This window comes from Trichomycterus rosablanca, chromosome 4, assembly GCF_030014385.1.
Source record: "Trichomycterus rosablanca isolate fTriRos1 chromosome 4, fTriRos1.hap1, whole genome shotgun sequence".
In the NCBI taxonomy this organism is placed as follows: Eukaryota; Metazoa; Chordata; class Actinopteri; order Siluriformes; family Trichomycteridae; genus Trichomycterus; species Trichomycterus rosablanca.
In genome coordinates this window covers 42896036-42922145 of record NC_085991.1, presented here as the reverse complement: position 1 = coordinate 42922145, position 26110 = coordinate 42896036, and the positions used below count along the sequence as shown (strand labels likewise).

At 40.6% G+C, this 26110-nt stretch overlaps 1 protein-coding gene across 1 annotated transcript in view; it reads right to left on the bottom strand.

The window, feature by feature from the left end:
* The window catches only part of poln (polymerase (DNA directed) nu), a 71794-nt gene that overhangs the window by 6856 nt on the left and 38828 nt on the right, over window positions 1-26110 (bottom strand). The window contains exons 17-19 of the mRNA XM_062993352.1: window positions 13851-13962; window positions 10814-10896; window positions 3903-4034 (exon numbers count right to left, since the gene is read on the bottom strand). Of these exons, the coding sequence (XP_062849422.1) occupies window positions 3903-4034; window positions 10814-10896; window positions 13851-13962 (327 nt within the window). The remainder of the gene's footprint in view (window positions 1-3902; window positions 4035-10813; window positions 10897-13850; window positions 13963-26110) is intronic.

Below are 26110 nucleotides of genomic sequence, written 5' to 3'. Positions count from 1 at the left end.
AAGGTTTCGGGTTCGATCCCCAGGTGGGGCGGTCTGGGTCCTTTCTGTGCAGAGTTTGCATGTTCCCCCTGTGTCTGCGTGGGTTTCCTCCGGGAGCTCCGGTTTCCTCCCACAGTCCAAAGACATGCAGTCAGGTTAATTGGAGACACTTAATTGCCCTATAGGTGAATGTGTGTGTGTGTGTGTGTGTGTGTGTGTGTATGTGTGTATGTGTGTCTGCCTTACGATGGACTGGCACCCTGTCCAGGGTGTTACTGTGTGCCTTGCGCCCATTGAAAAGCTGGGATAGGCTCCGCCCCCCCGCGACCCTAATTGGATAAGCAGTTAAGAAAGTAAGTGAGTGAAGGAACACACAAGTGTACCATGATAATTATGGGTCCATATTTCTGGATAGATAAGCAAAACTTTTTTTACAGAAATGGACAACACTATGCATGGACTTAAAACATGTGAAGCATGGTGGGGGAGGTTCAGACAGCTTGCATTTATTATATAAGACTAATTGAGTTATAATTGTATGCAGAAGAGTTTTAAGGTAGCAGTCTGGCTCAAGAAATGAATAGAAGTGTAATAATTCACAAGACTTCACACTAGCACACCAGCGCCGAGATTCTGAACTCCTCGGTTAGAGATTTGGCGTTGCCACCGGTCGGCTGGGCGCCATATAGCGGGCATAATTAGCAGTGCCTGCAGCAGACACGGTTCTGCTAGAGCAGGATGACTGGACTATATGGGTGGGGTCTTTAAACGCTGTGCAAGGACCCTGATTAGCAGATAGTGAGGCGTCTGTGCAGAGTGCATAGGTGAAAAAGGGTTCCGCGCGCAGGTCGGAGGAGGCGTGAGCAGCAATGTACCCACCTCGACTGCAATCAGGGATCCCTCAGCAGCGGAAGACAAATTGACTACGCTAAATTGGGAGAAAATGAATAAATAAAATAGAAACAAATAAAATAGTTTGAAAAAACTACATTTGTGAACAGAACATTTGCTATTTGGCTATTTCAGAATAGGCAAGTGCCCAGGTCTTAACACAATGGAGTTGCAGTGACATGACCTAAAGAACTGCCAAAAAGGTTCAAACCGTCACTAAATGGCTTTTAATGTGTTGACTGAGTGATGAACTAATGTGATCAATAAAGTTAATTATACGTTTATTGATATAGTTTGGATTTATGGATATAGTTTGGATTTATTGATATAGTTTGGATTTATTGATATAGTTTGGATTTATGGATATAGTTTGGATTTATTGATATAATTTGGATTTATTGATATAGTTTGGATTTATGGATATAGTTTGGATTTATGGATATAGTTTGGATTTATTGATATAGTTTGGATTTATTGATATAGTTTGGATTTATGGATATAGTTTGGATTTATGGATATAGTTTGGATTTATTGATATAGTTTGGATTTATGGATATAGTTTGGATTTATTGATATAGTTTGGATTTATGGATATAGTTTGGATTTATTGATATAATTTGGATTTATTGATATAGTTTGGATATATTGATATAGTTTGGATTTATTGATATAGTTTGGATTTATTGATATAGTTTGGATTTATTGATATAGTTTGGATTTATTGATATAGTTTGGATTTATGGATATAGTTTGGATTTATGGAAACAGTTTGGATTTATGGATATAGTTTGGATTTATGGATATAGTTTGGATTTATTGATATAGTTTTGATTTATGGATATAGTTTGGATTTATGGATATAGTTTGGATTTATTGATATAGTTTGGATTTATTGATATAGTTTGGATTTATGGATATAGTTTGGATTTATGGATATAGTTTGGATTTATGGATATAGTTTGGATTTATTGATATAGTTTGGATTTATGGATATAATTTGGATTTATGGATATAGTTTGGATTTATTGATATAGTTTGGATTTATTGATATAGTTTGGATTTATGGATATAGTTTGGATTTATGGATATAGTTTGGATTTATTGATATAGTTTGGATTTATGGATATAGTTTGGATTTATTGATATAGTTTGGATTTATGGATATAGTTTGGATTTATTGATATAATTTGGATTTATTGATATAGTTTGGATATATTGATATAGTTTGGATTTATTGATATAGTTTGGATTTATTGATATAGTTTGGATTTATTGATATAGTTTGGATTTATTGATATAGTTTGGATTTATGGATATAGTTTGGATTTATGGAAACAGTTTGGATTTATGGATATAGTTTGGATTTATGGATATAGTTTGGATTTATTGATATAGTTTTGATTTATGGATATAGTTTGGATTTATGGATATAGTTTGGATTTATTGATATAGTTTTGATTTATTGATATAGTTTTGATTTATGGATATAGTTTGGATTTATGGATATAGTTTGGATTTATTGATATAGTTTGGATTTATTGATATAGTTTGGATTTATTGATATAGTTTGGATTTGTGGATGTAGTTTGGATTTATGGATATAGTTTGGATTTATGGATATAGTTTGGATTTATGGATATCGTTTGGATTTATGGATATCGTTTGGATTTATGGATATAGTTTGGATTTATGGATATAGTTTGGATTTATTGATATAGTTTGGATTTATGGATATAGTTTGGATTTATTGATATAATTTGGATTTATTGATATAGTTTGGATTTATTGATATAGTTTGGATTTATGGATATAGTTTGGATTTATTGATATAGTTTGGATTTATTGATATAGTTTGGATTTATGGATATAGTTTGGATTTATTGATATAGTTTGGATTTATGGAAACAGTTTGGATTTATGGATATAGTTTGGATTTATGGATATAGTTTGGATTTATTGATATAGTTTTGATTTATGGATATAGTTTGGATTTATGGATATAGTTTGGATTTATTGATATAGTTTGGATTTATTGATATAGTTTGGATTTGTGGATGTAGTTTGGATTTATGGATATAGTTTGGATTTATGGATATAGTTTGGATTTATTGATATAGTTTGGATTTATGGATATAGTTTGGATTTATGGATATAGTTTGGATTTATTGATATAGTTTGGATTTATTGATATAGTTTGGATTTGTGGATGTAGTTTGGATTTATGGATATAGTTTGGATTTATGGATATCGTTTGGATTTATGGATATCGTTTGGATTTATGGATATAGTTTGGATTTATGGATATAGTTTGGATTTATTGATATACCGTAGTTTGGATTCATGGATATAGTTTGCTGTGTATGAAGGAACCAGATTGACCAGTTTTGCAGAACACATGGTGTGTTTATATCTGTAACCTTGTACATTTACATTATGGAATTCAGCAAACACTTTTACCTAAAGTGACTTATAACTGTGACCGCATACAGTGGGCCTTGCTCAAGGGCCCAGCCCTGCTGATCTACCACTGCCCTTGCACAGAATGATCTGTATATGTTTGTATTAGCTGTAAGCGATCAGGGTGTTTTCTAGATGTTCAGTCTCCTCTGCATTGCTCCACACCTAGCTGTGCTGGCATCTCAGTGAACATATTACGTGTCAACTTTCAGAAACCAAAGAAGGAATTGCATATCTGTGGTTAGCTTTAATCCTTTTTAATCCTATTTTTCCACATCCTTCTCTTCTGGCTGCATCAGCTCCTACAGTCTCTCAACCCACAACAGTAAAATATAATTCCTCAATAATCTGTTTTCTTTAACACACACACACACACACACACGTTCTAAAACCCTTTTACACATGCAGGATTAACAAAAACACGTTGCGTGTTCTCGGCCTTCAAGGTCAAAGTGTGCAACTCAACTCCATGTAAGACCTGCATGTGTAGAGGATGCCAAGCCAGGACATGACCTGTAAATCTTTTAAGTGTTAAAGTCTTTTACAGTAACGTTTTGACCCTCAGGGACACCCACCATGTCTGTGACAATGCTGCACAGTGCGCTGTATAAAGGTCTGCACTTCTCTGTAAGTCTGTAGGAACGTGTCCTGAAAATGACTGGCCTCCTCAGCACTTACACCCAGTATACCCGACAGTCGCTCCTTTCCTGCAGACAGAAATAAATAACATACGGTGAAAAGATCACTCACAGATTCTCTAGCACTGGGGTTTTGAGTACCTGTCCAGGGGGGCGTGATATTATGAGATAGACTGGGTTTTTCTTAAACAGCTGTGCAAACAGAATGCACATGATCACAATTTGCAGCGCCCAAACAAACAATCTAAATACTGTTGTAAAAAGGATTTAATTTAGAATTTTTGGTTCATTTTGATTAGCTCTAAAACATGCTTTTATTTAGTCATTGTAGCTGATTAAGTGTATTTGGATGGGTAAAAATACCAGTTATATCCGTTCAACCCTTATTCAGTAGGTTTTACAACTCTTTATCCAACACAATCATGCAATTGAATTTCTTCATTTCTATTAATATACAAAAAATTGGGTCATTTTGTAACTTGCATTAGAAACAAGAAATCTCTTGAACCTTCATATAACTGACAAAAGCAAAAATAATGGATTTTCCAGGTCCTGACCAACTTAATTGTATTTTGTAAACATGTACAAATGTGTATTTTGTAAATACATACTAATTTAGATGCCGGCATACGTCTCTCTAAAATCCCAATATACGTCTCTGCGTCAATAGTAACATCACACATATGCAAGTCACCCATGCTGTGGGCACCGATGAACCCTTATATCATGACAGATATTTGGCCCCTTTTGCTAATAACAGTGTGGATATGGTACTTAATGTCTTCAGCACAGAGAAAAAAGAAAGTGAAAAAAATGGACTTATACTTATACGTTTTTACTGTCCTTTGGTCCATCTGAGATGAGCTCAGGCCAAATAAACTGAAGAATTGGAATTGATGTTTTGCCTTCTTGTTCTAATAGTTTCAGGTTGCATTTCTTAAGGCAGTGGTAGGTTGTGTTCAGTGATAACAGTTTTCTGAGATACTCCCAAGCCTGGGACTATATTTATCACAGTAGCAAGAATGTTCCTCATGCAATGCTGCCTGAGGGCTAAATGATCGCACACCTTCAACAATGGATCTTTTCACAATATTAAATATAGTAGATGGTAAAAAATCTTTAATCTTTAATCTAAATTCTGGATCCTCCTTTTATACCCATGATACCCTCACCCATTACCAATTCACCTGCTCATTAAAGAATTAACAAACCACAGATTCTTATTTTTTGAACCTGTAAAAGACAAAGTAAGATCTAGAAAACCAAGAAACGTTTTATGCTGGGCAAAAAGACAAAGCAAAACACCAATATGACAGAGAAGGTTAAGCTGATACAGGAGAGGTCAGACAGCATGCACAAACATGATCTGCATGAAAGCACCAGAGGATTACCTGCAATGACAAAATATGTCTGGAGTAGGGATGTAACGATACTCTACCCACGATGCGATACGATTCACGATACTGGGTTAACGATACGATTTTTCCCGATTTTTTAAAACAGAATGACATTGAAGACAAATTATGACAAATTATTATACGTTTCATTTTATTATTTCTCTTTAAAAAAATAAAAAAACTGTATTTGTGTATCTTTTATTTATCTAAATAATGAATGTCCTTTTATTTCTGAGGTAGGTTCAAACTATGCCAAATAATGCTTATTGTGTAAAAAAACTGAAATGAAATTTTAAAACAAAATCCAACATTATATCAATAAATGAATAATACAAATAAAGAAAGTATCCTCACAAAAATAAATTTGGCTGGAAAATACCCTACCTGGCAACTTTGTGAAGTGCCGTCAACCAGGCGAGGTGAATAGTGACAGTGCCCTCTGCTGTTTTGAGTGAATATCGATTCAACTTAAATGAATAACTGATTCGAATCGTGGCACATGTGCAGCGATTTTTAACTGTCTTGTGGTGCATCGTTACATCCCTAGTCTGGAGTATGCAAAACATCTAAGTACATGCAATTAGAGTTACTAGAAACTTCCCTAAGTGTGAGTGTGTCTTGTGATGGACTGGCAACCTGTCCAGGGTATTTCCAACCTTTCTACCAATAAATCTGACCCTCCTCAACCCTGACCAGGATAAAGCACTGGTAAAACAGACAATGAGTGAATAAATAAATGAATAATTTAGTTTACTGACGATGTTGTGTTTCTATATTTCTATTCACTATTCTATTTCTATTTCTATTAGGGGAGAGTGGTAGCCTAGTGGGTAGAGCTTTGGGCTATCAACCGGAAGATTGGCGGTTCAAATCCAGGCTCTGCTATGCAGCCACTGTTGGGTCCTTGAGCAAGACTCTTAACCCTGTCTGCTCCAGGGGCGCCTTAAGATGGTGCTTAAGGCGCCCCTGGTGGCTTCACTACCACCACCACTGTTGGGCCCCTGAGCAAAGTTTTTAACCCTCACTTGTTCAAACTGTATTCAGTCATAATTGTAAGCGTCTGCTAAATGCTAAAAATATAAATGACTTATTTTGCTAAGAAAGGATAAACATAGCATATCTGTTCTGCTTAATTTTATGATGGTGCCTGACCCCAGCTTCCAAACAAGCTGGGATATGTGAAGAAAGAATTTCATTGTACTGTACACCTGTATATGTACTGTATATATGACAAATAAAGTATATCTTCTTCTTCACTGGTGTACTGTAACAGGGCAAGTCGTGACTTGCCTTGAAGAACGCTGGCTGGCGGCACCTTCCTGACATCATGACAGAAAAGCCTAGGGAAGAGCAAGCTGCCCCAAAGCCACCCCTTTTAAAGTGGGCCACACTTATGGCTCCATGCTAGGTGCCAGCGGTGCCAGGTAGTGTGGAGATCCTATGTCTCCAGCTTGTTCTAAGTCTCCCTTTCTGAGAGCTTGGTTATTGCAGGCGGCTGAGGAAGCATGCCATAATGTGACGACCAGTATTCATTTCTGTGCTGTTCCTTTTCTATCCACTTTCTCCATTGCAGGTTTTTTTTTATGATTTATGCTTTTGTTCTTTTAGCCACCACTTGTATTTTTCTCTCACCCTTTTTGTAGCCACAGTGTTGCTCTAAATTGGTTTGCCGCAGTAGCCACAGTAGTGCTCTACAAAGTATCCTGCAAATTTTCTATTCTTGCACATGTGGGGCTCAAACCTGGTGCGTCAATGGCGGGTCATGACCCGTCCAGTTTAATTTTCTTTACCATAAAACTGTATGTACAAACGTATCTTAGGTTAGGACTTAGGGGCAGTGGTAGCTCAGTGGTTAAGATACTGGACTAGGCCGCTCAGGTGGCGCAGTGGTAAAAACACACATTGTTCACCAGAGCTGAGATCTCGAATACATCGTATCGAATCGTATCGGGCAGCCACATGAACAACGATTGGCCTGTTGTTCGGATAGGGGCGGGATTAAGCCGGATGGGGACTCTCTCTCAGACTGGTGTGATTACGACCTCTGCTGGCTGGTTGGTGGCGCCTGCACGGAGATGGGGACGGAGTGCGGTAGAGGGTGTGGCTCTCTGTACACAGCGCTGTACTGCACTGCACTCGTCAAGTGTAGGTGATAAGATGATCGATTGCTGTGCACGTGTCGGAGGGGGCGTGGAGCAGCCTCGTCCTCCCCAATCAGGAGCAGGGACCAGCATTTGTGTGAGAGGAAGATTGACGGGCAGAAATTGGATGCGCTAAAGTGGGAGAAAAAAGGGAAAAAAAATACTGGACTAGTAATCATAAGGTTGCCAGTTCAAGCTTCACTACCACCACCACTGTTGGGCCCCTGAGCAAAGTTTTTAACCCTCACTTGTTCAAACTGTATTCAGTCATAATTGTAAGCGTCTGCTAAATGCTAAAAATATAAATGACTTATTTTGCTAAGAAAGGATAAACATATAGCATATCTGTTCTGCTTAATTTTATGATGGTGCCTACAGTCGTGCAGACTCACACCCAGTGGTGTAAATAAACAGCGATTAGAATTTTCAAATAAGACAGACAGAATAGACATTATGGAACAGATAGCAATAAAACAGAATGAGTAAATGTTGACAGAACTGAAGCAAACAGCGGAAAAAATGGTGAGAAAGTGTCAGAAAACGGTGTCACTTGGTGTTGCTATGGATACAACCACTACTACAGCTAGTACGCTGACACATCGCTCATCCTAGAAAAAGCATGACAGAGCTTTTATTATGACTTCCAGCTGGCAGGGGTCCAGGGCTGCCTGCAGTCACACTTTGTCACCACATCGGGTTCTGTATGAGAGTTTCAGAGTTTCTGTTTTTGCATACAGAGGAGGTATTAAACCCCGAGGTCTCTGACACATGATCCCCTAACATGCTCTGTTAGTGCTGAGAAATCAGTTAGGATGGAGAGGAAGAGCAAATGAGACTGAGAAAACACCAAAGTCAGAGTGAGAAATGATGAAAACAGGTGTGAAAGCTCTAATACAGAGCAGGTGAGTAAACAGAATACCAGGGGGACGGAAAGGAAAGTCCCTGTGAGTCAGTGGCTCATAATCTAACATGCATCTACACCGATCAGCCATAACATTAAAACCACCTCCTTGTTTCTACACTCACTGTCCATTTTATCAGCTCCACTTACCATATAGAAGCACTTTGTAGTTCTACAATTACTGACTGTAGTCCATCTGTTTCTCTGCATACTTTGTTAGCCCCCTTTCATGCTTTTCTTTAATGGTTAGGACCCCCACAGGACCACCACCGAGTACGTATTATTTAGGTGGTGTGGTGACACTGACATGGTGGTGGTGTGTTAGTGTGTGTTGTGCTGGTATGAGTGGATCAGAAACAGCAGCGCTCCTGGAGTTTTTAAATACCGTGTCCACTCACTGTCCACTCTATTAGACACTCCTACCTAGTTGGTCCACCTTGTAGATGTAAAGTCAGAGATGATCGCTCATCTATTGCTGCTGTTTGAGTTGGTCATCTTCTAGACCTTCATCAGTGGTCACATGACGCTGCCCACGTTGGCTGGATATTTTTGGCTGGTGGACTATTCTCAGTCCAGCAGTGACAGTGAGGTGTTTAAAAACTCCATCATCATCATTACTGTGTCTGATCCACTCATAGCAGCACAACACACACTAACACACCACCACCGTGTCAGTGTCACTGCAGTGCTGAGAATGATCCTCCACTCAAATAATACCTGCTCTGTAGTGGTCCTGTGGGGGTCCTAAACGTTGAAGAACAGCATGAAAGGGGGCTAACAAAGCATGAAGAAAAACAGATGGACTACAGTCAGTAATTGTAGAACTACAAAGTGCTTCTATATGGTAAGTGAAGCCGATAAAATGGACGGTGAGTGCAGAAAAAAGGAGGTGGTTTTAATGTTATGGCTGATCCGTTTAAACCGTGTAATGCATTGAGAACCAAATGATGTAACAGTAGGCAGTGGAAACTAAAGTCAACCCAATGATGTGAATTCAAAATCACACCAAAAATCACAGGCTGATCCAATCTGCATGAATCATGACAACCCATAATGTGACTCAGTAGTGTGTATGGCCTCACATGCCTGTATCACACCCAACAATTCTGGTATTCCCTGGTGAATGCCCACCAAGCTGCACAGTGCAGAGCTGTAAACACAGGTCCCACTAGAGGACGTCACGCTTCATGCCACCCTCATGTTCAGAAACATGCACACCATAAGCCCGCTTGAGGTAATTTTGTAGGTCTCTGGCAGTGCTCCTCACCACACAAAGGAGCAAGTAATTACTGGATTATCTGTACCTGTAATGTGCCATTCACACATTTAAGCTTTCACACTGTAATTTGCTGGCTTTCACCCTCTGACATACTTGTTATACACGCAATGTGATGTATAACAAATCCCCTGTGCTATTGTTTGATTAGGTTTAATCAACGTTTCAAACATTACAGTTATTAAATCAAGATTAACTTTTGCCTTTGATCTACTTACCATGAATTCACTAAATGACATCAGAAAGGGAATCCGAACTAAGAACTGTGCTAGAATGATCTGCTGTGGGCACTTTTGAACACGAGAAAACAAATAAATAGGAATAAAAAAAATTACAGAGGGAAATCTGATGTTATATGTGGGGTATTTTGTGTGTATTGTAGTATGGTTGATTATTTTCTGAAATAATTAAAAAGGTGATTTTAATGACAATTTCAGCGCTTGGGTTGTGCGGTGTGGTAAAACGTAATCAAAGTGTGAATATGAGACGAATCTGCATTTGTGCATAACCGTCAAATTCACTCTGAAAACTCCACATGTATCTGTGTTTATCTGGATTTTTCCTCCTGTTTCACTTTTAAACTTGTGTTATAGCTCGGGGTGCTGAGAAATTGTAAGAATCAGCTTTTCTGAGAGAGTCTAAAACGCTTATCGTTAAAAAAAGCTTAATGTGGTTTAATGTATTACATGTACAACATAATAGCACTAAACCTCTCTTAATTATTACTGCTCAGAAGTTCTCTCCACTTATGAAATTCCTCGCTTGTTGTTTTAGTACAATAAGTCACATTAAGCTTTTTAAGCATTGTTTGTACGGCCTGAGTCTCAAGCAGTTTGTCTTATTACAGGTGTTTTGAAAAGGTCTGCGACAGGTTGAGCTCCGCGACAAGTGCAAAAATGTGTGGGTGCCCCTCTTAGGGAAGTCACACTACATAGGAAATAACAGCCCAGCCAGCGCAAAGGCGGTTTTGCCGCTTCTCGAATGAATGCGCCCTAGGACAGGATGAAGTACCTGTGGCTGACAGAACTGATCTGTACCGTGCTGATAAAAAACACATCTCCTTTTAGCCGAGACACTCTATACCCTATGTTACACTTAACTTTAGGAATGCGTATGGATGTGCTAGATCTTACCCGCTCCGTAGACCAGCGAATAGACAATGCGCTTGGCATGTTCTCTGTCTTCGGAACTCACACTGTCCTCACCGACACCCTTCCTAAAGAGAAGGGTAGAGAGAGGGTCAGTTATATAAGACAGTATTAGACAGCTGTGTTTGGCTGGAGGGCACAGCATGTCTGAAGTGTCAGTGAGCATTAGCGTCAGGATAAAGATGCTGTGCAGTGCAGGGCTAGTACAACACCAGCAAGAGGTCAACGCCAGGCTAACTTTCCAACTGCATTATGTCAGAATTCAAGCATCTACATGAGAAACATACTGTACATATGCACAGATACGCACAGTTAGTTATGGAGCAGTAATGTTTGCAGTACAGTGACACACCCTGGCCAGAATGTAAATCCATCACAGAGCCTCAGCCAGCCTCCCCTCAGATATAGTCAATCATGTCTGTACACAGATGCCTGACTAGCTCATAACACTGCTGTGGATTTGAACCTTAGATCGTACAAGTAGTGGGTAAGAGTAAATTACAGCTGTGCCACATGCGCTCCGTATAGGTTTCTACTTTACCAAAATAATAAGTCAAGCCAGTCAGGTGGTGCAGAGATAAAAACAAGCTAGCACACCAGAGCTGGGATATTGAACACATCATTTTGAATCTCAGCTCTGCCAGCCGGCTGGGCGGCTATATGAGCAATGATTGGCTGGTTGTTCACACAGGGTGGGAAAGCCGGACCAGGGTTCCTCATAACTGATGCAATTACGACCTCTGCTGGTTGATTGATGGCGCCTGCCCAGAGTCGAGAAATAATGTGGACTGGGTGTGGCTCTCCGTACACAAATCTGATCCACATATGAACTCGCCTCGTGCGGGTGAAAAGATGCAGTCGGTACTGCACGTGTGTCGGACGGAGGGGGCGTGTGCAAGTTGCAGCGCTCCTCAGTCAGCAGTGGAGGGTAGTGGAAGCGTAATGCAATCAGAGTAATTAGATACGACTAGATTAGGGAGAAAATTGGGGGAAAATTGCAATAAATAAATAAAGTAATAACAATAAATCAAACCACAATAAGGCAGCTAGCAAACAGCCACGAAGAGATTCATGTGCAGCAGTGAGAAGTGATTTATGTGGGTAATTAGATCTGACTAGAAAATATTGCCCCCCCCCCCCCCCAAAAAAAAAAATATTGTAACACAATGCTTGAAAAAACCCCAAAAAACAATCAAAACATTATGTTAACTTGGATGTACAATACATTTAAATACAAACAAATTATTTTGTATTTGAAATACAGTTTAGGCCTAGCTGGATACATCCAGTTAGAGGCTGTATTTGGGTCTCAATGAATGTATCATGCTAATTTACGCAGTAGCAGGAAGTGATTACACACCTCCTCTGACACACAATAAGTCAGATAGTTTTTCATTTCTTTGTTTTTCTCACTCGTCATCGCACATGCGGAGAGGCAGATGTGTATGGGACAAGTGACAAACATGTCAAGGCAAACCACAACACTTGTGACGCCTCCAGCAGGTCGTCATAGCAACAGCACCCACAAAGTGTGGAGGGATGCTGAGAAATGGATGTACAAAGCATGTCCAGAAAACACATGCAGTGAATGAGTAGACGCACATATTGACCACTTGTATGTACATTGAGCTACACCAACTGTATAGATGCACTTTGTGGGTAAACAAATACTGTCTGTAGCCCATTTGAACAAGTAGATGTTATTTGGATGATGGATCACTCTACTGTCAGGCCTGCAGTGTTGTACTGGTATTAGTGGATTAGATGAAGCAGCATAAATGGGGTTTTAAATATAGTCAGCACTCACTGGCCTTGGTATCAGGCATGCATGCCAGTAGATTTTTTTTTTTTCTCCTCAGGCATCCAGACACCGTCAAACCACCAGCATTGGGTTCACTTGGTTTGTCGGTGCATTGTTCTTACTATAAAGTAATTCCAAATAGTTCAAAATTCCTGCTGATCAAGGCCCTTATTCCTCTCAGCTCCAGGGGCGTCGTACAATGACTGACCCTGTGCTCTGACCCCAGCTTTCAAACACGCTGGTATATACAAAGAAAGAAATTCCATCTGTATCTGTATACACTGATCAGCCATAACATTAAAACCACCTCCTTGTTTCTACACTCACTGCCCATTTTATTAGCTCCACTTACCATATAGGAGCACTTTGTAGTTCTACAATTACTGACTGTAGTTTCTCTACATACTTTTTTAACCTCCTTTAACTCTGTTCTTCAATGGTCAGGACCCCCACAGGACCACCACAGAGCAGGTATTATTTGGGTGGTGAATCATTCTCAACACTGCAGTGACAATGACATGGTGGTGGTGTGTTAGTGTGTGTTGTGCTGGTATGACTGGATCAGACACAGCAGCGCTGCTGGACTTTTTAAATACTGTGTCCACTCACTGTCCACTCTATTAGACACTACTACCTAGTTGGTCCACCTTGTAGATGTAAAGTCAGAGACGATCGCACATCTATTGCTGCTGTTTGAGTTGGTCATCTTCTAGACCTTCATCAGTGGTCACAGGACAGGGGCGCTGTTGGCTGGTTATTTTTGGTTGGTGGACTATTCTCAGTCCAGCAGTGACAGTGAGGTGTTTAAAAACTCCAGCAGCATTTCTGTGTCTGATCCACTCATACCAGCACAACACACACTAACACACCACCACCATGTCAGTGTCACTGCAGTGCTGAGAATCATCCACCACCTAAATAATACCTGCTCTGTAGTGGTCCTGTGGGGGTCCTGACCATTGAAGAACAGGGTAAAAGGAGGTTTAAAAAGCATGTAGAGAAACAAATGGACTATGGTCAGTGATTGTAGAACTACAACGTGCTTCTATATGATAAGTGGAGCTGATAAAATGGACAGTAAGTGTAGAAACAAGGAGGTGGTTTTAATGTTATGGCTGATCAGTGTACATGACAAATAAAGGCATTTAATTCTATTCTTGGTCCCCTTAAAAATATAGAAATGAAGCAACAGTGAGTGCAGGTTTGTGAGAGGACACCTACCACTGAGAGGCCAACATGGTAAAGACGTCTGCTTCAGGATTCTGAAAGACTCTCGTGAGCTCAGGATCAGACGACAAATGAGCCAAGAGACGCAACTCCACCTGACAGAAATCTGCACACACACACACACACACACAGAGAGACACACACAGACAAAATCCTTTTTACCAGATGTAACATATACTCCATCAGCACCTACATTATTGTGTTAAAGGAAGAGCTGAGGGGGGAAGTGTGAGGTTGTGAGGTAGAGCGTCATGTAGTGAGAAAGGCTAAATATTATTAGAGAGCAAGAAATTTAATTATGCTTGGAGCTTTGTGTGTGCGCACATGCATTTAGTTCTTCCAGGGGACTAAATGTCATTATGATGAGAGTAATACATGAGAATTTTAATATTGTGGGGGGAAAAGAAAACATATATTTGAGTGCTCATTTGTACTCATTTTCCATGTTGACAAAAATATGATTTTTTAAAAATATTTTTCTCCCTTTTTTTAGCGCGCGTCCAGTTGCCACATTGCATCATGCTTCCTCTCCACCAATGCCGATCCCTGCTCTGATTGAGGAGAACGAAGCTAACCCACGCCCCCTCCGACACGTGGGCAGCATGCCGTATGCATCTTATCACCTGCACTTTGACGAGTGCAGTGCAGCTCAGCGTTGTGTACGGAGAGGACACACCCTGAGAGCACTCTTTTCTCATCTCTGTGCAGGCGCCATCAATCAGCCAGCAGAGGTCACAATTGCATTAGTCATGAGAGAGACCCTATCCGGCTTAGTCCCGCCCATATGGACAACAGGCCAATCGTTGTTCATGTGGCCGCTCAGCCTCAGCCGGCAAGGCAGAGCTGACATTCGATACGATGTATTCGAGAACCAAGCTCTGGTTCCAGCGTGTGTTTTTACGGCTGCACCACCTGAGCGGCCGATAATTTTTTAAATATTGTTTGTCTGCTTCTGTATAAACTCCCCTAAACTCAAAATCTTTTAAACTCGATGCCCTTTGTCAAGAAATTTGTACCCTTAAACTTGACATTTACCTTAAACTCAACATGTTCAGCTTTTTTTTTTTTTTTACATTTATTGAATTTCAAATTAACAGTGAACAGCCTTGGCTTCAGCCCTTGACTTGAGCGGTGCAGTAAGACGTCATCAAAGTGTGAGTATGAGACGAATCTGCATTTGTGTGGAATAACCGTCAAATCCACTCTGAAAGCTCCACATGTACCTGTGTTTATGTGGATTCTTCTCCTGTTTCACTCGGGGTTCTTAGAAATTGTGAGAATCAGCTTTTTTTGAGAGAGTCTAAAACTCTTATGGTTAAAAAGAAAGCTTAACGTGACTCAATGTGTTAAAAGAACGACAGAAATACTAAACGTCTCTTAATTATCACTGCCCATAACTTCTCTCCACTAATGAAATTCCTCGCTCGTTGTTTGTGCAACGACACTCTCCACAGGAAATAACGACACAGAGATTTTGCCGCTCCTCATGTGAATGCGCTGGTACTGAATGCAATATGGTATTCCAAGATAAAGCATCGCCACGATTAAGAAGCATAAGAAAACAATAAAGAAGTAAATGTAAAGAGAAGGTTTTATTGTATTTTTCATTGATTTTTAACTGTTTTCAATTGTATTTCAGTGTTTTTTTTATATTATATTTGTGTTGGGACCATGGAACGCATTGACAGGTTTTCCATACATCCTTATGGGAAAAAATACCCTGAAACTCAACGCCTTTTAAACTCAACACCACTCCCAGAAACAACTGACGTTAAGTTATAAGGTACCACTGTATTTAGGGACACTTATTTTATCTGGGCTTGGCAGAGTGCTGGTCCCAAGGCTGTTCAGCCACTCCCCTTGGACACAGCCAATTATGACTGTGTACAAGCCAGATCGGCTGATAGCACCACTCAGATTCATACCCCAGATCTCAGCAGCAGTGGGCTACAGAAATACTGGACGCATGACAGCAAACACCTGGAACTAAGGCTAATTATTCAAGGGCATTATTCATCACCGACTCACACTTGGGAGCAATTTAGCCAAGTCACCTTCTGCATGTTTTTGAAAAGTACAAAAACAACCTAGAGTACCTGGAAAAAAAATGACCAAGGGAGGAAGAAACCAAAGTCCTGTTAGACATCGAGTGAATGTAAAGGTTGGAACTCATGCCCCAGGCTTTGATGCTGTGCGCCACCTGTGCGTCCCTGCTGTGCAACTATGCTGTCCCAAGTAATAAAAAAGCCCTGTAAAGGTAGTATTACAAGCCTCAGTCTTTCTTTCTCACTTTCAGTGTGTGTGTGTGTGTGTGTGTGTGTGTGAGCATCTCTGTCAGCAGGAACAGTAATCCTCCCAGCAGCCTCTCTGCCACATACTGTAAAAGTGAAGGGATGAGTGCACACTGCACCACAGAGAGACTGTGTGTACTGCAGCAGGAAACAATGCTGATTTACTCTCCCCATCACCATCACACACACACACACACACACACTTCAGCATTTTACACTTTATTTATTTTATTTGGGAAAATATTCATTTCTGATGCTCTGTTTTCTAATCATGTGATGATGTGGTGTGTAAGCCGTCCTTGTGGTTTGGTTATGAAGCTGTGTGGTGAGTGACACCTTCAGCCTTTGTGACTGAGTGAGTCGGTGAAGACAGACAACCTGAAAACATACACATATGACCAAATTATGTGGACACCCCTCGTAATGATGGAGTTCAGGTTTTCCAGCCACACCCACAGCTCAGTCGATTCAATAAAATACACGCGCTTTATCTTTGAAGCTACAAATAAGGGTAGACCTTTTTAAAAATTTTGTTTATGCATTTTCTCCCCTTTTCTCCCTTTTAGCGCGTCCAATTGCTCGACTGCGTCATGCTTCCTCTCCACCAGTGCCGATCGCCGCTCTGATTGAGGAGAACAAAGCTGACCCACGTCCCCCTCCGACACATGAGCAGCATGCCGTATGCATCTTGTCACATACACTTTGACGAGTGCAATGCAGATCAGCACTGTGTACGGAGAGACACACCCTCGTCAAGTCAAATTTATTTATATAGCGCTTTTTACAATGGACATTGTCTCAAAGCAACTTTACAGAATCCAGGACCAACATACCAAAAACCCCTATTGAGCAAGCCGAGGGCGACAGTGGCAAGGAAAAACTCCCTTAAAATTACAGGAAGAAACTTTGAGAGGAACCAGACTCAGCAGGGACCCATCCTTCTTGGGTGGCCTGGAGGACACCTTGACAGCACTCTTTTCCCCTCTCTGTGCAGACGCCATCAATAAGCCAGCAGAGGTCATAATTGCATTAGTTATAAGAGAGACCCCATATCCGGCTTAATCCCACCTCTATCTGAACAACAGGCCAATCGTTGTTCATGTGGCTGCTCAGCCCAGCCGGCAGGCAGAGCTGAGACTTGATCCGATGTATTCGAGATCCTAGCTTTGGTTCCACCTTGTGTTTTTACTGCTGCGCCATCTGAGCGGCCTCAGGGTAGGCCTTTTTATATTCCAGCAGGACTGTTTCTTTTTCGCTCTTCTTGTGTGTGTTACGGTGATACATTGGTGAGCTGCTATATTTGCTAGAACACTCCAAGCTAAATGCTGTGATTAATGTCTGTTATTAGTAGAACCGCTTCTGTTTATTCATTAACTGCCTGTGGCATAAACAGTCCAAGAAAAGCTAAAACACACCTGAGCTGGGAGTTATGCTTCCTGCCTATCAAAATTGTTACAGAAAGTAGTAGTTAGAGTATCAGGGTATCATGCTAATTTAGTGCTTAAGCAGCAGTATAGCAAAGCATTTGCACCATTGTTGCCAATTCAGACAATAGTGGTCAGGAGTCCCGGAGAGCAAAAATAATAACAATAATTCCCGTCACAGGTGCTGCACACAAGCGCTGAGATTCTGAACTCTGCAGTTAGAAACTCACGCAGTTGGCGTGGCCTCCGGTCAGCTGGGCGCCATCTAGCAGACATAATTGGCAGTGCCTGCAGCAGACACGTTTCTGCTAGGGCGGGATGACCGGACTATGTGGGTGGGATGACCGGACTATGTGGGTGGGGTCTTCAAATGCTGTGTAAGGTCCCTGATTGGCAGATAGAGAGGCGCCTGTGCAAAGTGCATAGGTGAAAAAGGGTTCTGCTAATGGCTGCACATGGGTCGGAGGAGGCGTGTGCAGCAATATATCCATCTTGACTGCAATCAGGGATCCCCCAGCAGCAGAAGACAAATTGATTACACTAAATTGGAAGAAAATAATAAATAAAATGCATAAATAAAATAGAAAAAAAGCATCTGCTAAATGCTGAAAACATAAAATGTAATAATAATAATAAGTTCAATTTATATAGCGACTTTCACATACCCAAGAAAACTTTACAATGTAAATATTAAATAAATGTAAATAGTAAATAACACTACAAGAATAAACAGAGAAGGAAGAATAAAGTGAAATAAAAAGGAAAGTTTTTAGTTGACCTTTGGAGAAGGAGGTGGAGGAACACGAAGCGAGTGTGGAAGAGAGTTTCAAAGTTTGTGGGGGTGAGAAACTAAAAGACCTGCCTCCACCAGACACAAGTCTAAAACAGGGAACCGCTAGAAGGCCTGTGCCAGGCGACAGTAGGGGTGAAGGACTTCGCTGAGGTAGGAAGGGGCGAGGCCATGAAGGGCTTTAAAGGTAAGCACAATTATTGTGTATAAATGTTTAGCTCCATGTAGGAATGGATTTACATTAACAAATGAATTAAGTTGACCAGACACAACATGTAATAGCTAATAATGAATCATTTCATTATTATCAAGTCAGTACATGTAAGAAACTGCATTTTTTTATCTGCATTTCTACACTGTCCCAACTTTTTTTGGATCTGAGGTTGTACACTGTAATGATAAAAGACTTTTATTAGAATTTCAATGTCATGTTTTACACTTTGGTTACATTCATGACAGGAATGGTAGTTACTGGTTACACAAGGTTCATCAGTTCAAGATTTTGATGTCAAACAAATTCATGGACAATTTTGTATCTCTAATTCACCTCACTTGCATGTTTTTGGACTGTGGGAGGTAACTGGAGCTCACGGGGGAAACCCACACAGACATGAGGAGAACATGCAAACTCCACACAGAAAGCGACAGTGCTACCCACCGAGATGAAATTGCTCTGTTCCTTATCAGTCAGAGCAACACAGGTCAGACTTGAGTATCTGTAAGCTTACACAGGCAGTTATCACATTTCTCTCTAGTCTCATTCAAGCCACAATGTGCACACGTACAGGAAACACGATACACTTGATAAGGTTTCACCACAAACTATTTTAAAACCAGAGAACGACTGGATTCACTGAGAAACGATAGCAAAAACCCCTGGTGTATGACACCCTATTCTAAAATGCCCTTAATTCTGGACAGTTTTGTATTGATTTATAACAAAGGAGGGTTTTAAAGATACATGAGTATAAATTAATGGTGTCTTGGAACAGACCGAATGAACTCAAATGTCTTTATAGTTAGTTTCTAATATGATGCTTTTCTGCTTTGTGGTAAACGTGAGTATTGAAATGACTGGGTCCATGCTGTAATTCTTACAGTACTCTTCCTGTCAGCTTAAACCAGTCTGACCATGTCCTCTGACCGGTGTCACCAGCATTTTTACATTTGTGCCTTCTAGCCAATGTCTTTATCCAACGTGTCTTACATTTGGCAATGGTGGGGCTTGAACCAGCAACCAGCTACCACTGCCCATAAATATGAAAAGAATAAGTAATGCTGTTTATGAAAATTGAATTGCCGCTCACTAGACATTATTTATTTTTGCATTTTTCCCCAATTTTCCTCTCAATCTAGTCGTATCCAATTACCCGATAAAATTGCACTTCCTCTGTACTGATGCTGACTTCCACTTCTGATTGAGGAGAGCGAGACTGACACACGCCCCCTCCGACACACGTGCAGTAGAAAACCCCTTACCGTTGCACACCTGTAGATGTGTTTAAAGGAAAAACGGAAAAAATAACATCTAAAATGCATTATTGTTTTGTATCCTTGGTGCCAAAAAGTCTTTTAAGGGTTGCGAGAAGAACAGCATTGCAAAGTGGTAAATGCTTTACTGTCTCAGCTTTTTTAGAATGTGTTGCAGTCCTGAAATGCAGGAATAGTTCTATATTAAAAATGAGATGAATAACACAGTTATGGACAATTTTGTATCTCCAATTCACCTCACTTGCATGTCTTTGGACTGTGTGAGAAAGGACAGGACCGCTCCACCTGGGAATCGAACCCAGGAGCTTCTTGCTGTGAGGCTTAAGTGCTAACCAGTTGAGCAGACTTAACATAAAATATCTAATAATAAATCATTTTAAAAATAAAAGTCAGTAAGTGTAAGACACTGCATTTTTATTAGCATTTTCCACACTGTCCCAACTTGTGGATTCAGATTTAGGGTTGTACACTATAATGAAAATTTCAAACATGCTAAACAAGATGATTGAATAAATGCTGTCATTATATTACTAAATGAGCAGTCATAACAGGGTGGTCGGAACAGTTCCTAGAATTCCTAGAATTTAAAGGACAGTAAGTTCAGCAAAAAAGCTCACAGCATTAAAAAAAGCCCATGATTCATTGCTAATTAACTAAACGGGAGGTGTTTTTTTCTCATGAGCGCCTTACAAAAACAGATTTTTAGTTCCAATTTAATTAGCATTTTAATCCACACCAGCTGTGAGGTTCATACCTCACATCTGTCAAAATGCAATCCCATTAGTTTCTGTGCTGTTTTTTTTAAGTGTAAATGTCTATTCAATCTGTTGAAAGACTACACTCCCACTTTCTCAACACTGTACTAATCAAGCTGCTTGTATGACCAAGAAGTTCTTTACACCAACTTGGGTCATCAGAATAAAGGTGTTCACAGTCACATGTCAAGTTCTCAACTTGCTCCCAACTTCAACTGCTTCCATTGTTTATGTTCCATTTATATCCTTTCTGTGTGGGGTTTGCATGTTCTCCCCAAGTCTGCGTGGGTTTCCTCTGGGAGCTCTGGTTTCCTCCCACAGTCCAAAGACATGCAAGTGAGTTGAATTTGAGATACTAAATTGTCCATGACTGTGTTCAACATTAAAAACTTGAACAGCTGTAGCCTAGTGGTTAAGGTACTGGACCAGTGATCAGAGGGTTGCTGGTTCAAGCCCCACCACTGCCAGGTTGCTGCTGTTGGGCCCTTGAGAAAGGTCCTTAACCCTCAATTGCTCAGACAGTACACTGTAACTGTAATGTAAGTCACTTTGGATAAAGGCGTCTGCTAAATGCTGAAATGCTGACCTGTTTTAAATCTAAACTAAAAACTTATTTTTATGCTATGGCGTATGATAACAGCCGAGATCGGTGGGTATGTATGTGTGTATATGTATGTGTGTATATGTGAATTTGTACATCTTTGTTTGCAAAAGTGCTATATAAATAAAATGAACTTGAACTTAAAAATGTAAATGTAAATGATGAATCTTGTGTAATGAGTAACTACCTGTCCCGTTATTAATGTAACCAAAGAGTGTAAAACATGACGTTAAAATTCTAATTTTGGACACCTGACTGTGAACATTCCATTTGAAAAACAAATGGTATTATAATAGTGACCTCTATGTGATCGCTTCAGCTAGAACAACAGCAACTCTTCTGAGGAGGCTTCTCACAAGACTTTAAAGTATGTCTGGGGAATTTGTGCCCTTTTAGTCAAAAGAGCATTTGTCTGGCTGGGTACTGATGCTGAGCAAGAAAGACTTGAAGTTTCAGTTTATTTCAAAACAGTTCAGTAGAGTTAAGGTCAGGGCTCTGGAGTTTCTTTAAACTAAGCTTTTCTTCATGTTTTTATTGACCTTACTTTGTGCACAGGGACACAGGACCATGCTAGAACAGAAACAAGCTTCCCCCAAATCATTGCTGCAAAGTTGTTAGCATATGATTTCCTCTATATACTTGCTTTATTACACCTGTTAGCACTTGTTGTGGTTGAAACATATGAATTCCAAAATTAGAAGGTGTGTCCCAATATTTTTGTCCATCTGTATGCATGGTTATTAAAACTGTTATTAACCCCATAAAAAATCTCTTCCAGGAGATCTGAAAAATGCTGAAGAAGCACCTGTTACAAAAGATACATGCCAATAGATGCTAACAGCTAATGCTAGTGACTTTTTTTCATTCTTTTCCCAATCTAGACAATTCGAATTCCCTGAATCTAACTTCCTGTGCTGCTGTGCACACCCACCCTGACTGAGAAGAGCCACACATGCAGATGACGGCTACTTCTTTTCAAAGTCTTACAGAGATCCATGTTGCATAGGGAGAGACGTGCTATTATGTTTCGTGAGCCACTACGCCCCCCCCACCCCCTTTTCGTGCAGATGCCTTCAACCAGCCAGCAGAGACCACAATTACTACAGGAGTGAGGAACCCTATCGACTTTCCACCCTCCAGCACAGCCAGTTGTGCCTGTTGGATTCCTGTTCAGGTCAATAGCACAGCTAAAATCCAAACTCAAGAGCTAGAGATTGCAGCAATGGTGGACTTGTTCTACTCTCTGCAAAACTGACATTGTTACCCACCTGAGGTTGAAAACTGCTGTGCCAACAATGCAGCTCCTGCTAGATATGACAGGAACCTGGCATGTTTGCACCAAAAATGTCTAGAACTCACTACAGACTTTATCACAGACTGGCCTGAATAATGTTTGTTTGTTTATTAGGATTTTAACGGCATATTTTACACTTTGGTTACATTCATGACAGGAACGGTAGTTACTCATTACACAAGATTCATCAGTTCACAAGTTTATATTGAACACAGTCCTGGACAATTTTGTATCTCCAATTCACCTCACTTGCATGTCTTTGGACTGTGGGAGGAAACCGGAGCACCCGGAGGAAACCCACGCAGACACGGGGAGAACATGCAAACTCCACACAGAAAGGACCCGGACCGCCACACCTGGGAAGCGAACCCAGGACCTTCTTGCCGTACAGGCGACAGTGCTACCCAATTAGCTACCGTGCCGCCCCGTATGGAGAGATGTGCTATTATGTTTTGTGAGCCACTATGCCCCCCCCCCAACCTTCTTTGGTGCAGGCACCTTCAACCAGCCAGCAGAGACCACAATTACTGCAGCAATGAGGAACCCCCCTTTGACCTCCCACCCTCCAGCACAGCCAATTGTGCCTGCTAGATTCCTGACCTGGTCAATAGCACAGCTGAGATCCAAACTCAAGAGCTGGATGGTGGACTCGTTCCACTCTTTGCAAAACTGACATTATAAGGTTGAAGACTGCTTTATCAACAACGCAGCTCCTGCTAGATGTGATGGAAACCTGCCTGGACTAAACAATGAAGAACTTCAATTGCTTGTTTATTGTTTTTGCTAATTATACCTTTTAGTTTAAATTAATTTTTCTACATAGCCACCTTCCAATGCATTGCCCCAGCGTCGTACCAACTTTTTAGTGCCATCGGCAAACAATGTTTTTGGTTGAGCGTGTAGCCACTGATGCACCGCTGCTTTCACATCATCACACATGAAAATTTTCTTCCTCTTAAAGCTGCTTTGAGCGTCCAAAAAGGTGGAAATCAGATGGAGCTAAATCCGGACTATAAGCTCGCTCTCAGTCTCTCAGACACGACCAATTACTACTCCTCCCACCCTCACCATTTCCAACCAAAATATAAAAGTGTGGAAACTTTTTGAAGATCCCTCGTTTAATTCATTTAAATTATTCTCCAGGCCACCCAAGGGGGATGGTGTTCCCTGCTGAGTCTGGTTCCTCTCAAGGTTTCTTCCTGTAATTTTAAGGTAGTTTTTCCTTGCTATTGGCTTGCTCAACAGGGGATTTTGGTCTGTCGGTCCTGGATGCTGTGAAAATGCTTCGAGACGAAGTCTGTTGTAAAAAGTGCTATGCAAATAAATTTGACTTGGTTTGACAAGCACATCAGGCCGCTGCACCACCCACAGTATCATCTGGTGAGAATTCGAATTCAATTAGCATGTTGGCAGATCTGTCTAAATCCTTCCCTTAAAAACAGCACTGATCAAAGGATGTGTTATCTCTCTGCCAGCAGAGAAGAAAGAAACAAAGACTAATGCTTTCTGTGTTGCCTTGCCACGTCTGATTAACACAGAAAACGACACAGAGAGAGAGAGGGTGAGAGACTGCAACAAGGTCACAAGAGGCAGGAACTCTTGCTAGGTGTCCCGATGACATACACACAAAGGCACGGCTTACAGACAGCCGTGGTAAATAAACCCAGACCAAACGAACGCAGACTGATTAGAGAGGACACTGGGCGGGAGACCTTGACATGTTTCTCCAATGACATGAAAAAGACCAGACCTATTTAAGTGATTGCTTTGTCTCTTTTCTCGTGCTCTGCTCTGTCTCTGCTCCATTTATTTCTTGCTTTCTCTGTCTCAATCTTTGAAAAACACAGTTTTAAGGCGGGCGGCAGAGCAGCTGTAGTTAGCTGGGTCAGAACAGTCTGTTCTCACGGTGCCTGGAACAGCAGCGTCACTACACACGGATCTACTTTACCTGCCGGTCTGCTTCTCTGTTAGTTATATAAACTTAGTCCTCATTCATTAGAACAAAAACACTATGACAGCGTTACATTGTTCTACTTTCTCTCTGTCACTTTAACAGGCACTAAATGCTTTACTCAAAGGTTAAAATCAGCTACCTCAACAAGTCTCCTGCTGGTGGAAGATTGGTGATTGGTGGAAGAAAGATCAATAACTTTTGATATGCCAAAAAAAAAAAACACTCCCAGAAGAAAATCAGTACCCTTATCAAAGCTCTTGTAAGGACAGTTAAAGAACAGAGAGAAAAGAGAGAAACTTCAGCTCAATATGAAGAACACAGAATCATGACAACAAGAAAGACCAAGAACTTTACCTGCTTGTATAAATTATTAACAGCAAATAATCTATCAGTCAGAAAATAGAACACAGACTGGCACTTGGCAGAACAAAAAAGAAAGGAACTGGAAAAGATCTCCAGACATAACGATTTGTGGTTCAGAATTGTCCAGACTATGCTTGTCTCTGTCTGCTAGGCTTCCCCAGGTGGTTGCTAGAGTAACCCATGATGTAGAAGGTGAGTGTTATAATGTTTAGGATGTTGATAGATGCTTGCTATGGTTTCCAGGGTGATTAGTAGTTTCTTGTTTCGTGATTGTTAGATCCAGGTGGTTGCAACAGTATTACAGGTGATTTATAGGGTGTTTTTGTGTGAGTGATATGGTACTCCGGGTCGTTGTAATGGTGTCCCAGTTGGTTGCTAGGGTGTTGCTAGTTTACTTTTTCAAGGTGACATTAGATGATTTCACTTGTCTGTATTAATTTTTTTGTATTCATTTCTTGTATTTATTCTGAGGCATAAACAAGCCCAGATCACACAATCAGACATAGCGACTTACAATTAAGACTGAACACAATTTTAAGTGATTTAGGGTTAAAGGCCTTGCTCAGAGGCTCAACAGTGGCAACTTGGCAGTGGTGGGGCTTGAACCGGCAACCTTCTGATTACTAGTCCAGCATCTTAACCACCGAGCTTGATCACTGCCTTTTTACTGACCAACCAGTATTAACATTATTTAATCTTTTATAATTAACCCATAATTTAGGTGTTATAATATATAACAATCCCCTTATTGATCTAATAAGTAGGACTTAGTCTTCCTATGATTTCAGCTTCAGGGTGCTTTCACATTTAACCCCTACCTGGTTAATTACCAGTTAAAAGTGCAGGTTTGAGTGAAGTTAAAGGGTTTAGAGTTAATTGTGGTCTGTGAGTGGGTGGAAGAGCATTCCTGAAATGAGTGTTTTCTTGCTCATTGAATGGATGGAAGTGTGAGCTACAACTTGTAAAGATCTGGTTGGCTCGCAACAGAAGTCTCTGTGGAAGCACATGATAGCCTCTCTTTCACAGAATACTGGAAGCCATGTGATAAGGGAGAACCAAAGTATAAAAGCAGTTTTGGACCAGTCATGTAGTAATGTTAGGATGCATACAGGCTCGCTAAATGGTACTTCTGCCCACATTTTTGTCTTTTTTAAATAGGTCTATTAATACATATATGATGAGCCCCATGAGAGAGGCTTTTGTGGCTAATGCTAAGTTCACACTACTTGACTTTGAAGGTGTTCAGATCGCTGTACAGTTCACACTACACAACCTGATCTCTTGTACTCGG